Source organism: Nyctereutes procyonoides, unplaced genomic scaffold, assembly GCF_905146905.1.
Source record: "Nyctereutes procyonoides isolate TBG_1078 unplaced genomic scaffold, NYPRO_anot_genome, whole genome shotgun sequence".
Lineage (NCBI taxonomy): Eukaryota > Metazoa > Chordata > Mammalia > Carnivora > Canidae > Nyctereutes > Nyctereutes procyonoides.
In genome coordinates, this window is record NW_026575133.1 from 5,699,453 (window position 1) to 5,715,711 (window position 16,259).

At 43.5% G+C, this 16,259-nt stretch overlaps 2 protein-coding genes across 8 annotated transcripts in view; both read right to left on the minus strand.

Moving 5' to 3' along the window:
• Window positions 1-4,135, minus strand: part of SEC31B (SEC31 homolog B, COPII coat complex component) — a 35,366-nt gene extending 31,231 nt beyond the window's left edge. For 4 of the 7 annotated variants that reach the window (XM_055300039.1, XM_055300037.1, XM_055300038.1 and 1 more), the window contains exons 1-3: window positions 3,903-4,135; window positions 1,510-1,596; window positions 1,046-1,169 (exon numbers count right to left, since the gene is read on the minus strand). In XM_055300039.1, coding sequence (XP_055156014.1) covers window positions 1,046-1,169; window positions 1,510-1,588 — 203 coding nt within the window. In that variant the 5' untranslated portion in view covers window positions 1,589-1,596; window positions 3,903-4,135. Of the gene's footprint in view, window positions 1-67; window positions 170-1,045; window positions 1,170-1,509; window positions 1,597-3,902 lie in introns of those variants that run through there. The other 3 variants (XM_055300041.1, XM_055300043.1, XM_055300040.1) reach the window with 3 other exon arrangements.
• Window positions 4,136-6,842: 2,707 nt separating this feature from the next.
• Window positions 6,843-11,429, minus strand: NDUFB8 (NADH:ubiquinone oxidoreductase subunit B8). Its single transcript, XM_055300046.1, has 5 exons — window positions 11,293-11,429; window positions 10,909-11,035; window positions 9,511-9,610; window positions 8,952-9,107; window positions 6,843-7,029 (listed from the first exon to the last, which is right to left on the minus strand). Exons 1-5 carry the CDS (start codon window positions 11,375-11,377, stop codon window positions 6,937-6,939), a joined length of 561 nt encoding a protein of 186 aa, XP_055156021.1. The 5' UTR covers window positions 11,378-11,429; the 3' UTR covers window positions 6,843-6,936.
• Between the last annotated feature and the right edge of the window lie 4,830 nt (window positions 11,430-16,259).

The window sequence follows — 16,259 nt, forward strand, 5'->3', positions numbered from 1 at the left end:
TTTTAATCTATAAAATTATACAAATTGCATTTTTTTAATAGTAGAGTAACACATGTATATTACTTACATTGCCTATAGGACTTGAGTATAGTGAAAATTCACATTTTCTCTGGTGACATCAAAATTTGGAGGCCACTACTTCAGAATTTAAGCCACATCTTTATAAAACCTATAAAAGAGGGCAGCCGGGATGGGTCAGCGGTTTAGCACCACCTTCAGCCTGTTGTGATCCTGGAGACCCGGGATCAAGTCCCACATCTGGCTCCCTGCATGGAGCCTGCGCTTCTCCCTCTGCCTGTGTTTCTGTCTCTCTCTCTCTTGTGCTCTGTCCTCTCTCATGAATAAATAAATAAAATCTTAAAAAAATATAAAAATAACAAAATAAAAATAAAATCAAACCTATAAAAGAGAAGTTAAATAATAGAAATAAGGTAGATTTTGGAGTTAAGCCTAGATATAAATCCTAGCTTGCCAGGGTTTCAGTTTCATCCTATGTAAAATGGGAATAATGGTATTTATGGCTCAGGCTCATTTTGAGGGATAAATGATATACAGAGCTCCTAGCATAGTCCCTGGCCTGTATACATGTGCTCTGTGAATGCCAGTACTTAGCTCTATAAGCCTGAGAGAGCCATGAAATCCATGAGTACCCAATCAGTTCCTAACCACAATGAGAAGAGGCTCATTTGTTCTCCTCCCCTTGGCAGAAAAAGAGATATTGTGTAAGGTTATCTTCACAAGAGCCAATGGAGGAAGGAGCCAACATCTCTAGGCTCAGAGAGAGATCAGGTACTTATGGGTCCAGGTTTGTATGAAGCATCTCTATCACATGATTCTGCTTGACACTGCTGCTGCTGCTGCTGCTGACCAAAGAGGTGCACGTGGTGGTTTTAAAAAATCCTTTTGCAAAATAACCCCAGGCTTAACTTGTTCCCTCATGAATCTCCTCATGAACCCCGAGAAGCACACATTACCACCAGGATTCCTCAACAGGGTCTATATCAGGAACTGCCCCACATACCCATCACCAATTCAGACATAGTACCTGCTTGAGGCAGAAAGGACTCCCTTGTGCTTCAAGTCCAAAGAAGGGTCCCTGAAATCAACCTCAAAGATTTCCAGTGTGCCACTTGTGCTAAAGGAGGCATCTAGCTGCTGGGCAGATGTTCCTAGGCACAAGAAAAGTTAGGAAGCAGCAGCATATAAGCAAAAATACATGCACAGATTTGGGGTATAAATGGTTAGTGAGTGGAGAGGTAGAAGAACAGGAGAGGACTGGGTATACCCTTTTTCAAATGATAACTCCAAACAAAGCAAGAAAACAGAGGTGTCCAGGCTTGAGGCATAGCTCAAAGCAAACACCTAATGTCCCCTTGCTTGTGCTGTGAGCAAACCCCACCTTTCCATGACTCTAAAGCTTTCTCTGAAGCTCAGTAAAGAATTCTGGATAGTAAGTCTCCCTTTGACTTGTGTACTTTCAGTAGATTGTAGTCCACAGAATCATCATACCTGTGGCCAGATACACAGGGTACTGGCTGGCTGGGCTCCACGCTAGGACAGCTGGCCGTTCTAGTTCCTTTAGCTTCATGGTCTGTCCTGTGTGTGGCAGAAAATTGACATGGCCCTTGGCCTACTGAAAATAGAAACCTCCAAACTTAAGGGCCAGGTCTAGGGCATACCTGCAGACACAAGATCTTGTTTCTCTCACCCCACCATGGAATGGGGCATTTCAGGGCAATACAGGGTGACATACACATGACCATCTGTGGATTGGCAAGGATGGTTCACTTACCCAATTACTGAAACCTAATGCTTTAACCCAAAAAAGATATTCAAACACAGTGGTTGCCACGGCCTAATGGTGATGATAATTATCAAATCAGATAATCTCTCAGTGACCTCATCTATTCCCTTGGCTTTATGCTGATGACCCCCAAATTCATACCACCAATACATATCTCTCCTCTGACTTCCAAATTCTTACATATAACTGCTAATCAAATATTTCCATCTTGATATAGCAAAGATACCTAAATTAGTCTCAAACAGAATTCTCTATTCCACTATGTCCTCCCTTCAAATCTGTTCTTCCTCCAGTTTTCTTCATCTCAGTAAATGGTACCACTATCCACCTAATTGCTTAACCAGGAAACCTGAAAATCACCCTTGGTTCCTCCTTTTCCTTCTAATTCATCATTAAGTCTTCCTGATTTCACGTCCAAAATTGTATCTCAATCTGTTTACTTTTCCCCATCTCCACTACCACCACCACTCTGTTTGAAAATACCATCATCTCTCACCTGGAATACTGCATTAATCTTCCAACTGGTCATCTTCACTCTACCATCACCCAATTAACTCTCTACATAGCAGCAGAAGTGAACTTTTAAAATCATAAACAGGATTTTGGCATTCCATGCTTAAAACCTTCCAATGACTTCTGCACTCAGAATAAAATTGCACTCAAATCTTTTATGACCCTGCTCAAAGGCTCCAGCCTACACCATCAACCTCATCTCTTGCCACATTCCCTTCTTACTATGCTGCAGCCACATTAGCCTTTTTTTTTCTTTTCCTGGCTTTTTACCACCACAGAGCTTTTGTAAATTTTGTTTCCTATATTTTGAATGTTCTTCCTTTCATTCTCTGCGTAACTGGCCCCTTATCGCATCTTTCCGGGCTCAGCTTCTCACCCCCCTCAGAGAGGTGAGCCACCAAATGAAAATTAGACTCATTTTTTTTCTTCTTGGTAACTTATGTTTATTTACACTTACACTGTTGGTCTCATCCACTAATAAGTGAAGTCCAGGGGAGCCTGTACTGTGTCTGCATTGTTCATCACATTATAAATAACTAGTGCCAGAACAATGTCTGATATATAGCAAGTGCTTGATAATATTTGTTGGATAAATGTAAACATCCATTTTAATTTTGTAGTTTCCAACCCAATTCTAATGCATATTCAAGGTGCCATCCCAACAGACTAGCAAAGTGGCAGACAAGTGTTTTCTTTGTTTCTAAGGTGACATTGAACTTGAGGGAGGACACTTGGGACCCGTTGTGACCTGCTTAAGGAGGCCACCGTCAGGTTAGCCTCAATCTACAAAAAGAGCAGGTGGTATTACTCAACCTCTAATGTAATCTCCAGCCTGAAGAAAGTTTAAGGCTGCCAATTCAGCCAAGATTCTCAGGGGGCCTCTAAACACTGGAGGCAACATCAATTACCTACGGACTCGCTGCATATCATATTATCTAGTCACCATTGCCACCTGCTGGTCAAAGCTATTTTCACGTTTCTGGGGAAAGCCCTTAAAAAAGTCGGGGCTGCGTTTAGCACTGCTCGTTTAAAGTGCCAATCTCATTCCTCACAATGGTTCTATGCGGCAAGTCCTATTATTATCCCCATTTTACGAGGAAGAAAACAGGCTGGGCCGAGATGTGAACCCCAATCAGCCCCCATGGCCCAGTGTGTTTAACCATTATATTAGTTCAAACTAAGCTAGTTCAGACACTTGAGGTGTTAAGTCCCCGACGGTCTAGAAGCCGGGAAGATGGGCTTTTAATCCACATTCCACGGAGAGCCGAACAGACTCCTGCAGTGATGGTGCTCGGCAGCGACCCTCCGGGGCCCTGGCCCTTTGGGGGGCACTGTCTGTCCTGCCCACTCTGTGCTCCAGGCCGGGGCCGGGAGCGCGAAGGCAGGCTCGAGGGCAGCGCTGAAGGGAGACCCTCGTCCGGCCGCAGCACCCCCGCGCGGCCCGGAGCGCGGCGCTGGGTGCGACCCGAGGGCGGCCGCGGCGCGGCCCCGGGCTGGCGTGTCCGCGGGGGGTGAGCTCCGCCGAGGCGCTCTACCGACGGAGGAGCCGCAGTCCCCGACTCCAGACAGGTGAGGGAAGACCCACCTGCACGGAAAGCCCAGGTCAGGGTGGCGCGGCGCGGCCGGAGCCGATCTCCTTACAGGGCCTTTGGGCTCAACAGGGCGCTGTGGACGGCAGCCGCCGAAGGCCAAAAGTAGTCCTGGCAGGGCCCCGCACGCGCAGAGCGCAGGGTCGAGGAGCCGGCGGACCCGCCAAGGAGGTGTTAGGGCTCTCTAGGGCTCCCGCTTTTACTTCGGGATCCGTCGCCGGTCCTGTGATTGCGCAGTTCTGCCGCAGTGGGTCGGACCCTGCGACTGCTAAGTTCTAGCCTATTCAATTTGAGCCAGGCTCCCGGACAGGCCCCAGAAAAGGGAAAATACGAATTCATTGTTTGTTGAAGTGGAGAAGACCAGGTACTAGTTCCAGAAGCTCTCTGTTATCCTAATTGACAAGGTAAATAGGAATCCCGGCCGTAAATAACGGCAACGCACTACAGCCCGGCAACAGCTGGTGCCCAAAAGCTGTTGGCTGAGCTAATTAAAGGGTATAGGCGTGCAGAGGACTGCGTACTGTAGACCAGGGCCTTCCTGGAAGTGAAACCTTTTTCAGGGACAAGAGACGGATATCATACCTTGCAGCAGCAACATAGGCGGTGTCTCAGAAAGAAGGAAGGGCCCAACTGGATATAGGCCCCCTGGCATCTCCCGTACAACGAATCAAAGAGGTCAGGTACAGATTGGGAATACCAGTTCAACAATGCAGGTAATTGGGAGTTAGTGAGAATTATGAGTTGGGGTGCAATAAGATGAAGATTACATTCTGAGACAAATAATATGGACTCCCTTGAAGAGAAAACAGACCTGGAGGCAGGGACTCAAATTAGGAGACTAACAGAATAGTGCAGGTACCAGGTGATGAATGTCTGGATTAACATAGTGGTGATGATTGTAAAGGAAAACTGGACAGGCTCTTGTGACTGATGAGGTAAAGGGTTGAAGGAGGAAGTGAAAAAATCAGATGGATTTTATGTGGACTGAGGAACATTTCCAAGCAAAAAGGTCAGCACTTGAAGACCTTAGACCTGTTGATTCAAAACTTTGGTTTAATGCATAAATTCCACTGTGTTTTTCCAGTTACGTCTCAAAGATGGTGAACTGGTTCAGTTATTTTACAATGGAGCCCCTAATCACTGTGACACAAGTCTAATTCCCTTTTCATGTGGACTAGAGGGTTTTGAAGTCAGGACAACACAATTCAGGGCATTGTCTGTCCTGCCCACTCTGTGTACTAATTACCTACTGAACATTTCTTGAACATCTTAGCACCACAACAGGGGATGAGACCTGACAGCAAGTAAAACAGGGCGGAAACCTGAACTTTAGACTATACCTCGAATTAGGGAATGAGGCAGAAATGTCACTGGTGGGAGTGCTCTGAAGGAAATCTGAACCAGGGGATTCCTGGGTGGCTCAGTGGTTTAGCGCCTGCCTTTGGCCCAGGGTGCAATCCTGGAGTCCCGGGATCGAGTCCCGCGTCGGGCTCCTGGCATGGAGCCTGCTTCTCCCTCCTCCTGTGTCTCTGCCTCTCTCTCTCTCTCTATCATAAATAAATAAATAAATAAATAAATAAATAAATAAATAAATAAATAAATAAATAAATAAATAAATATTAAAAAAAAAAGAAATCTGAACCAAATGCTTAAGGTCAGTTTCAAGAATAGAATTAAAAAAAATAAAAAGTACAGGGGTGGCTAGGTGGCTCAGTCAGTTAAGCATCCGACTCTTGATTTCAGCTCAGGTCATGATCTCAGGGCTGTGAAATTGAGCCCCATCTCTGGCTCCACGCTGGGCATGGAACCTGCTTAAGATTCTCTCCCTTTCCCTCCCCTCCCCCTTCCAAAAAATAAATTAAAATTTAAAAAATTAAAAGTACACTCTTCTCTTTCAGCTCACACATCTCTTAATTCTTTTCACTCTGTTTAGTAACTGCCAGTCTTACCTCCTAGGTAAATACTTGAAGGCAATTATTTTGTCTTGTCCAATTTTATATCTACAGGATCTATCAGTTTCTGATACATATTATACACAGAGGTTTGTTAAATATATTATCAAATGCGACAGAGGACAGAGTGTGAAGACAGATAAAAAGCCAGTGGAGACACTGAAGTAGAGGCATTTTAGTATCAGTATTCATCCCCTGATCTCATAAAAGTCCCTTTCAGTGCCTGGACAAAAACTAACTTGGATGAATTTGCTTTCATAGGTCATGTTGAATGTGTGATTTTTTTGTGGACAGGTTTTCGGGTAGCATGACTGTTATTTTAAGAAAATGTCCCCAAAGGGACAAAAAAAAATGAATTGGTTCACTTAACAGATACATTGAGACAGACCCTCAAAAACAGGAGCAAAAGCCATGCATAGGTTCAGAGTAACTCAATGAACTGTCCTCCAATTCACAAATATAGCATTCAGAATTTGCTATAGGAATACACTCTTACAACAAAATACAAGGAACAAGGAATACACTCTTACAACAAAAATAACATTAGAGAAGTCACAGCCCCAAGTAAGTCCAAAAACACCTATTTACCCTGGAATATACTTGGAACATGTTAAAGTGCAATTTAAAAAACAAAAAACTAACCACTATAAAAAGTTTTTTTGTTTTGTTTTGTTTTTTAATGAGAAATACATCTTGTCCCAACTTGGAAGTCAGGAATGTATCTTCCTTCTTCAACCCTGTAAATGGGAAAAGGAGCTACCCTTACCACCTGCCACACAACTGGAACCTTCAAATACCTTCACAGTCCCAGAAAAATTAACAAATGTACTGTTTTCTTGTGCTTAACTCCCCCACCCTCCCATCTTTCTAATCTCAGAAGGGGTAGGGGGTAAGAACAGATAGCAGACAAAAAAAAAAAAAGAAAAAAGAAAAAAGGATGAGGTCCTCACGGCAGTGGCTATTCCTGGGGAAATGAGGCACAGATACCACAGCACTAAGTTTTATTAGGGATTTCATTAAGGTTAAATCTCTAGAAATGAAGGAGTCAGTTAAGGGGCACAAAGCTGATGAAGCCACTTCAGATCTCATAATGAACCACTGGCTCAGGCTCTTTGGTGGGATCGCCGCCTCGTTCCAGGTACAGATTATTATAAGGATACTGCTTTGGCCCCTAAGGAAAAAACACAGGTCAGCAAGACAGCATACATCCCAGCCAATACCTGGCTATACCCCACTCTGAGTTAACAATCACACATTGTAAATGGGTACAAGGTAGCCTCTGGTCAGACCCAGCTGGGCTAGAACAGCAGGAACAGCACTCCTCTTCCCTCATCAGCCCAAGGCAGAGAGAAAGCCTAGATTGTGAGAGAAGTGGTGCCTACACTTCTGTGTGTGTGAGTGAGTGAGAGAGAGAGAGAAGGAGGGAGGGAGAGTGCTTTCTAAATGAGACGATGCATCCATCCATCCCACTCTCTCCTGGGGTTGAGACAGACTCAATCTCCTTTAAGTCACTCAGCCTCTAATGGTTCCACCACTAAAGTGGCCTAGCAAATGAGGCGTGCAGGAGCAGCAGTGGGGGAAAACACAGAGGAGACACGACTGGGACGTGCTTTAGGGGCTGCTGGCTTTACCAACAAACAGCTGTCAGAGAACACAGCTCAAGGGGAGGAGAAAAGGGTGATGTGCTTACAGAACTGAAAAATGGAAGAGCCACACTGTGTTTCTTGCTCTCCTGAAGTGAAGTTAGTGCTCACACCAGCCCTACGTGCACTCTCCAGCCTGGAGCCCCTGGGGCTTGGTAGGAAGGCTCGTGTCAGTGCACACAGACATACCAGCTACCATCAGGACATTGATTATCTCTGCAGAGGTAGCACTGAGCAGCCAACTGCAAACATGACAGTCTGCCTGCTTTTAGTTCCTTCCCATACAATCTACCCTGTAGATTAATCATCCTAAAATCCTAGCCTTCGTTATGTCACTTGGCTGTTCAAAACCTCAACATAGCTCCCTGCTGCCTAGAGGCAGACCAAGTCATCACTGGATCCCCAACTTCTAGCACAATCTGTACTTGGTACATACAAGAGTTTTCATAAATATTTGTTGAATTAGTAGCTTACTATACCACTAAGTCCAAATCCCTAGTTACATAATCAAAGCATCCCAACCTAAATTATCAACTCACCTCACAATGTTTCTTAACAGGCAATTTCCACACCTCATTTCCCAGAACATGAAAATTACCTGTTAAATACTGATTCTAGAACCCTACCATGGAGCTACTGAACCAGGAAATCTGAATTTTACCTCTCTTTAGGTAACCAGTACGGCTGGTTATCTAGGAATGTTTTATATGCCTATTCCACTCCAGCTAACTTACTCTCCTTTTCCTTCCTTCTATTTTCTCTTGTCCCAAATGTTCTCCCCAACTTCTCCCCACCATCAGAAGTCTATACATATTTTTAGTGTCTAGCATGATCCTTCTTTTTTAACGGCACCTCATACCCCTTAACACAAATGTTCACTACATACATATGGACATTAAAACTGCTACATTCCTATATTTCTGTTCAAATGTTGCTCATTGTGTCATTTATCTACATTTTATTCTTATCCAAATCAAACTTCCTTAAAGTCAAAGAGTATACTTTCCATGTCCTTTACACTCTCCAAAATAAAACTGTCTGTGCTTATAGTAAACAATTGCTTCCGGTACCCTATAGGAAGTGCCCTTCACATCTCCAGCAAAGAATACGGTTTGAGGTCTAGATTCCTTGACTAAACCTTGAAAGATCACTTGCTAAAATGTAATTGGTAAGTGTAGTCCCCAAATGGCAACTCTAGAAGATTAGTAGACTTAACACATTCTCATTTCTTACCTAGTCCTAAATTGTTTCTTATCACTCAGAATGACCCAAGAAATTGGCATGGAGCAGTGCTCTGATACTTGTGCCAGGTCAATGGGTAAGGCTTTCCACAGGCCTTAATAGGAAGCCAAGCCTGGCATTAGTTGGATCCCTACTGCACAGAGATTTCATTCTCTCAGGAAACAGAGCTAAGTAAATGTGCCTACTGGGGCATTTCTCAGATACTCACCACAGGCTGGTAGGTGCGGTAAGTCTCCCCAACCCAAAACATGAACAGCATGAAGGCCACGAAGCCGAAGAGGTGCTTACACATGAGATTCCAGGAAACGGGCGTGGGTGATGTGTCCACACGGTTCCTGATATACATGTCAAGGTCCCAGTGCATCTATGGCAGAAAAGCAGTTACATGTCACATACTGCTCTTCCTACAAAAGGCAGGCAGTGTGCAAAAGAGCCTAACACAAGTTTCAAGAAAGGTATTTTACTGCCCTGGGGCAATATTCTGAGAGTCAAGTGGGAGCTACTCTAGCACATAGGACTAGGTGCTAGCTTAGATCTAGGTTCTGCTGACCAAAGACAGCTCAAAGTACAGAGCTCTGATTATTTCCAGAAGTCCCATCCTATGTATCATACATGGACCCTCAGATCTCAGACCACTGGATCTTGTTTCCTTGGGCAGAAAACCTTAATGTTGCTTAGGCAGCAAAGTGCCATTTAAGCTAAATAAAGAATCCTCACGGGATATTAGAGAGAAGGAAGAAAGGTCAAATGGGATATGGATCTCTCACCGGTTCACCCCAGTTCAACCTCAGGTCTGAGTGGTCCCAGTTATACCATGGATCCCTCTCCTGCTGTGAGCGGTCAGGGAGCTTCGGATAGTCGCCATACCTGAGAGACAGAAAAACTTCTGGAAGGGGCTCTGAGCAGCCTCACTCAGACAATTCAAAGTCCCCTCATGTTAGAGATGAGAAACCAAGTAATAGAGATAACTGACTCACCTAAAGACAGAGAAACCCACTTTCAAATCAATTTATAGTCACTAAGCACAGAGCTAATCACAGAAGTCCAAAGTGTAAATAAAAGACTGTGTCAAACTCTGAAGCATTATAACATACATGTTTTTCTTACCTTCTTTCAACAATAAAAAAAGCCAAAAGAAAAAAAACAATTAAAAAGTCACATAATGTTATAATGTTAGAGCTGGAAGGCAATTTAGCAATCAATCACTCTGATTCCCTCATTAGATAGAAAATGAAACTGAAGTTTAGTCTGAACCCAGGGTCACCCAGCTAATTGGAATACAAACAACCAGGGTCCAGATTAGAAAAGCATTCTCTTCATAGTAACTGCTTCCCAACCACCAAGTTAGCATACATCTCCATGTCTCAGACACCTCATGGGACTTCCTGCTAAGCTGGGTCTTCCCCAACAAATCCAATATCAACTTTTACACACTGCTCCTAAGGTTACTCTTGTCCACAACAAAAATCAGAGACATAGAAAATGATGACAACTAGTTGTGTGTCACAGAAAATGATTGGAAAACAACAAGAAGAATAGGAGCTGCTAAAACCACTATTGGAAGACTGATGTATGAAAGAAAATAAACCTGACAGTAATCACTTCAGATAACTAACCAAAGGGATGTTACGTAAAGGAGGGATGGATAACATCAAATGGAATAGAGAAGTTGGCTGTTTAACCTGCTTGACAGTTACAACTTCCATAGCCATAAGAACAAAGATTTTTTTTTTTTTAAGAAAGATATACAGACGAATATAGAGTACTACATCTACAAATAAGGCTCTCAAGACAGGAGTCCGGTTCCAGTCTGATCACGTGCCTGAATGACAGCACCTGAGCCCAGCAGATGCTCAATCTAAATGAAACCTTGCGCTCTGGCTGAAGCCAAGGAAAGTTCCTGCTATTCAGGGGTCCTCAAGGGAGCTATTAAAATCTCGGCTTCCTCATTTGAGGAAACAGCCCGAGCCAAGGAGAAAATTGAAGTCCTCTAGGCTGCAGCTGCTCACCCATCACTTCCCACCTCCCTCCCCCGAGAAAGTCACCCATACCATTGACTCTGAGGGGTCATGAGAAGGTTCAGGGAAAATGGTCTGAGTCAAGCCACCCAACCCAGCTGGCCATCTCCCATCACTACCCGGCTTCGAGCAGACTCTGCATCTCACCCCATGCCATCATCCGGGTACGGTTCGTAGTCCTCTACCCGCATATTATATTTCTTGGCGGCGGCGGCCCGTTCTTCCGGGGTCTTGGGATAGGGCCCCGGGAGCATATCCTTGGTAATATGCGAAGCTGGAGATCAGAAGAGGGCGAGTCAGAAAAGACCCCGTCCCTCCTGCCGCCCCGAAGGCTTCAAGCTGCGGTGGCTGCGGCGACCCGGGCTTCAGGGAACCAGTGAGACTCCTGACACCTTTTTCTGGGTGTCTAACTCCTCCTCCGCCCCTCGCCGGACACGGCCCCTGCGGTATCCGCGATGTCCTCCTCCCCCAACCCTCCACACACCAAACCTCAGGCATCCCCACACTCAGGCCTCGCCCGTTCTCGCGGACCTGTCCGTGCACCCAACGGCACCACGGTCCGGGTAGCCCTTTGCAGCCTTCGGACTCCCAGGACCCAAGCCCTGGCCGCCGCCATCTTCACCTTCCTCCCCGGGTCACCCTGCACATGCGCAAAGGCCTCGTCACGGCGGCCGAGCCGGGCCAAACGCGACGAGGGAAGCCAGTAGCGAAGGAAAGTCGTTAGGCTCCCACAAGGGCGGGGCTTAAGCCGTGTTGGGAAGCTGCAGGGAAGGTGAGAAAAGAAGATGGATAGAGGCGGAGAGGGAAAGCGGGAAGGACAGAAAATCAATCAGGTCACTACTTTGACATCTCATATTGTGTCCCTTTCTCCATCAGCTGACTTAGACACTTCCAGGGATAATGGGGACACCGAACCCAAGCATATCAGATGCAGTACAAGTCAACTGAGCCTGTCTTAATCCCTTCTCTTGACTGCTTGCCTTTTTCCTCTCCTTCACTGGCACTTCCTCCTTTAGTCCCCAAACGTGATCATTCTTCAAATTCAGCCCGTGGTCTTCCTTGCTCTTGTTCTGTTCTGCAAGTTGGTTGATCTCGTAGAGGAATGATGCAACACACAAATCGGCCTGGAATTCGCTCCTCAATTTTACTCCGTGTTTATATTTGAATGCCCCACTCACCTCAACCCAACAAATGTAAGACCAATCGTAGCATCTAAAGCAGCTCTTCTCAGACTAGCTAAAGCCTCAGATTGGCTAGGACTTATATTAATAGATATCAAGCCAGACCACAGTTAACAAACTAGCTTAATAGAAGAATGGGGGATATTATCGTGTTTGCATACGATTATGTTTTCACTTTTACACAAACAGGAATTGCATAATTTATACAATATAAATGTACATACATCTCCAACAACTTTTAGGGTGATTACTGTGTTACTGCAGAATCCATTATTACAGACATTCTCAAATATATATTAAAACAATAACAAGGGATCCCTGAGTGGCGCAGCGGTTTGGCGCCTGCCTTTGGCCCAGGGCGCGATCCTGGAGACCCGGGATCGAATCCCACGTCGGGTTCCCGGTGCATGGAGCCTGCTTCTCCCTCTGCCTGTGTCTCTGCCTCTCTCTCTCTCTCTCTCTCTCTCTCTGTGACTATCATAAATAAATAAAAAAATTTAAAAAAAATACTAAAAAAATAAATAAATAAATAAAACAATAACAATTATATATACCACTTGCCATATAAATTTGAGGGAGAACTACTTCACAACAACTTGCCCTCTTGTAAATAAGCATCACTGGTTGATGTTGAAAATAATTGTACAATATCTGCATTCAATCAATAGCAAGCCCTGACCTAATTTGGGTCAAGAAACAAGAGTGGCAAAAAAAAAGAAAAGAAAGAAAGAAAGAAACAAGTGGCTATAATTTATTTACTATTATCAAGATATAATTCACATACCATAAAATTCATCTCTTTAAAGTATACAATAAAATTGATTTTTAATATATTTACAAAGTTATGCAATTATCACCACTAATTCTAAACTGTTTTCATTACCACCACCACCACCACCCCACCACCCCCACCTCCCCGCAAAAGAACTCCTGTCCCTGTTAGTGTATCTCCCCTACCCCTGGCCCCTGGCAACCACTAATCTACTGTCTGGATGGATTCGCCTATTCTGGACATTTCATATAAATAGAATCAGGCAACATATAACCTTTTGTGTCTGACTTACTTCACTTAGCATAATATTTTCAAGGTTGGTCCAGGGTTGTAATATATGTCAATTCTTCATTCCTTTTTATGGCCAAATAATATTGTCATATTGATTGCAACTTTTTGTTTAAACACTCATTGTTGATAGATATTTGGGTTATTTCCACGTTGAGGCTATTATAAATAATGCTGCTGTGAATATTCTTGTACAGCTTTTTGTGTGGATGTATGTTTTCAATTCTCTGCAGTATGTACCTAGCAGTAGAATTGCTAAGAAAGAAAGATCATGGGGATCCCTGGGTGGCACAGCGGTTTGGCGCCTGCCTTTGGCCCAGGGCGTGATCCTGCAGACCCAGATCGAGTCCCACATTGGGCTTCCGGTGCATGGAGCCTGCTTCTCCCTCTGCCTGTGTCTCTGCCTCTCTCTCTCTCTCTCTGTGTGTGTGACTATCATAAATAAATAAAAATTTTTAAAAAAGAAAGATCATAGGATAACTCTATGTTTAACTTTCTGCAGAACTACGAAACTTTCAAAGAAACTGCACCATTTTACATTCCCACTAGCAGCATAAGAGGGTTCCAATTTTTCTACCTTCTTGCCAACACTTGCTACTGTCTTTTTAAAATTATTATTATAGTCATCCCAATGGCTGTGAAAGGTATCTCATTGTGGTTTTGATTTGCACTACCCTGATTACTAAAGATGTTGAGCATCTTTTCATGTGCTTATTGGTTACAGTATATCTTCTTTGGAAAAATGTCTACTCAAGTCTTTCATCCATTTCTTAATTGGGTTTACTTTTTATTGCTGAGTTGTAAGAGTTATTTATGTATTCTAGATACAAGTCACTTATCAGCTATATACTTTGTAAATATTTTCTCCTGTTCTATGGATTGTCTTTTTTACTTTCTTGATGGTGTCCTTTGGGACCCCATTTTTATCCTTTCAGGTGTTGGAATTTGTCAAAAGCTTTCTGTCATCTATTGAGATGATGTGATTATTTTTTCTTCTACTAATATGGTTAATTTTCAGATGTTGAACTAACTTTGCATTTCTGGAATAAATTCTACCTGGTCATGGTATTTAATCCTTCTTAATATGGTGCTGGATTTGGTTTCCTAGTGTTTTGTTGGAGATTTTTGCAACTATATTCATAAGGGCTATTGGTCTGTAGTCCCTTTTTCGTGTTATACCTCTGTCCCATTTTGGTATCAGGATAGCTTTTCCCATAGTTGGGGAGTGTTCTCTCTTCTATTTTTTCTGAAAGTTTGTAAAGGATTGGTGTTAGTGCCTTTTAAAATGTCTGGTAATGGGGCACCTGGGTGGCTCAGTGGTGAGGCATCTGCCTTTGGCTCAGGTCGAGATCCCAGGGTCCAGAATCAAGTCTGACATCAGGCTCCCTGAAGGGAGCCTGCTTCTCCCTCTGCCTGTGTCTCTGCCTCTCTCTGTGTGTCTCTCATGAATAAATAAATAAACTCTTTTTAAAAATAAAATAAAATGTTTGGTAAGATTTATCAGTGAATACATTTGGTCCTGGGCTTTTCTTTGTGGAATGTTTTTTTATTCCTAATTTAATCTCTTCACTTGTAAGTCTATTCAGATTTCCTATTTCTTCTTAAATCAGTTATGATGGTATGTGCCTTTCTAGGAATTTGCCCATTTCATCCAGGTTATCTAATTTTTTGGCATACCATTGTACATAGTATTCCCTTGTACTCCCTTTTATTTTTGTAAAGTCAGTAGTAATGACTCTTCTTTCTTTCTTGATTTTAGTAATTTAAATCTTCTTGCTCTAATTATTCTTAATTCCCAAGGGTATATATTAATATGCTCTTGTAAAAATCCAAACATGCAGATAAAACTGAAGCCTTGGTTGGCACCCACAACCCTAAACCCTCCACAGAAGTAATCCCATTATCAGTTTGGTGTAGCATAGTCACTGTACCATAATTATGTAGTTAAGTTAGTGTATTAGTTTTTTATTGCTGCATAACATTACCATAAATTTAGCAGCTCCAAACAACACCAATTAATTGTCTCACATTTTCCATGAGTCAGGAGTCCAGGCAGAGTTTAGGTGGGTCTTATCTCAGGGTCTCACCAAGCTAAAAGTAAGGTATTTCTGGGGGCTGTTGTCCTCATCTGAAGCTCTGTGTCTTTTTCCAAGCTCAGTGATTGTTGGCAAAATTCAGTTCCTGCAGTTGTAGGACTGAGGTCCCTGCTTTCTTGCTGGATGCCAACCAGGAGCCTTTTTTATCTTCTAGAGCCTACCTACCATTCTCTGCCACATAGCAGCTTCTCCTTCAAAGTCAATAGGAGAACTTCTTTGGCTTCAAATCTTTCTGACTTCTGTCACTGACCTCTACCCAGATTTAAAGAGCTAGAGTTATTAGATCAGGCCCACCCAGGATCAATCTCCCTTTTGATAAACTAAAAATGAACAGATTAGGAACCTTAATTACATTTTTGCCATATAGCATAACCTCATCACAGGAGGATACCCTACCATATTCATAAGACCTGTTCTTATTCAAGGGGGGAGACCTATACAGCATGTATACCAAGGGATGGAAATCTTTGGATCCATCTTAGAATTTGGCCTCCCACAGTCATTCATAAAAATCGCCTAAATACTCCATTGAAGTAATTGATAAGGCCTTTTATAGCCAATATAAATTGTTTGAAAATGTCAGAACGCTCATGGTTGGCCATTAATAATAAGCTTGGTCCCATGGCCTAAACATCTTTAAGTGGTAAAGAGAAAAAAAAGAGAGACAAATAAAATGATGCTAAAGACAGATAACCATCTTTGATTTTAAAAGAATTCAACTTGCCATCTATCTTTTGTCTAGGCCTTTAAAGCAACCTTTGCCCAAATCTATCAATCTGACTAATTGCTTTTTCTTCTGACTTCCTTAAGTAGGTCAAGTGTTTGCTTCGCTCCCCATCCATGACTGTAAAGTTCAACGCCCCACTAAACTGGCTTTCTTCTTGTCTTCTTGTTTAGGCCTGGGCACACTGACGCAGCAGTAATATTTGGGGGATTCGTTAACCAGGTGATCAGTGAGTGAGTGGGACTAACCTCTGCGCCCCAAGTCTTCACCGGCGGAGCTTAGAGTGTAAAGCTGTTGGTCACCGACAGGGGGAGCTCCCCCACGCCGGGTTCCGCGTTCTTTGTGTCTCTGGACTGCTCTCGCGCGCAGTCCATCTCTATGGTTTCCGTTGTGTTTTACCCGGAATAGGCGGGGCTTCCGGTTCCGGTGGGGCTGTC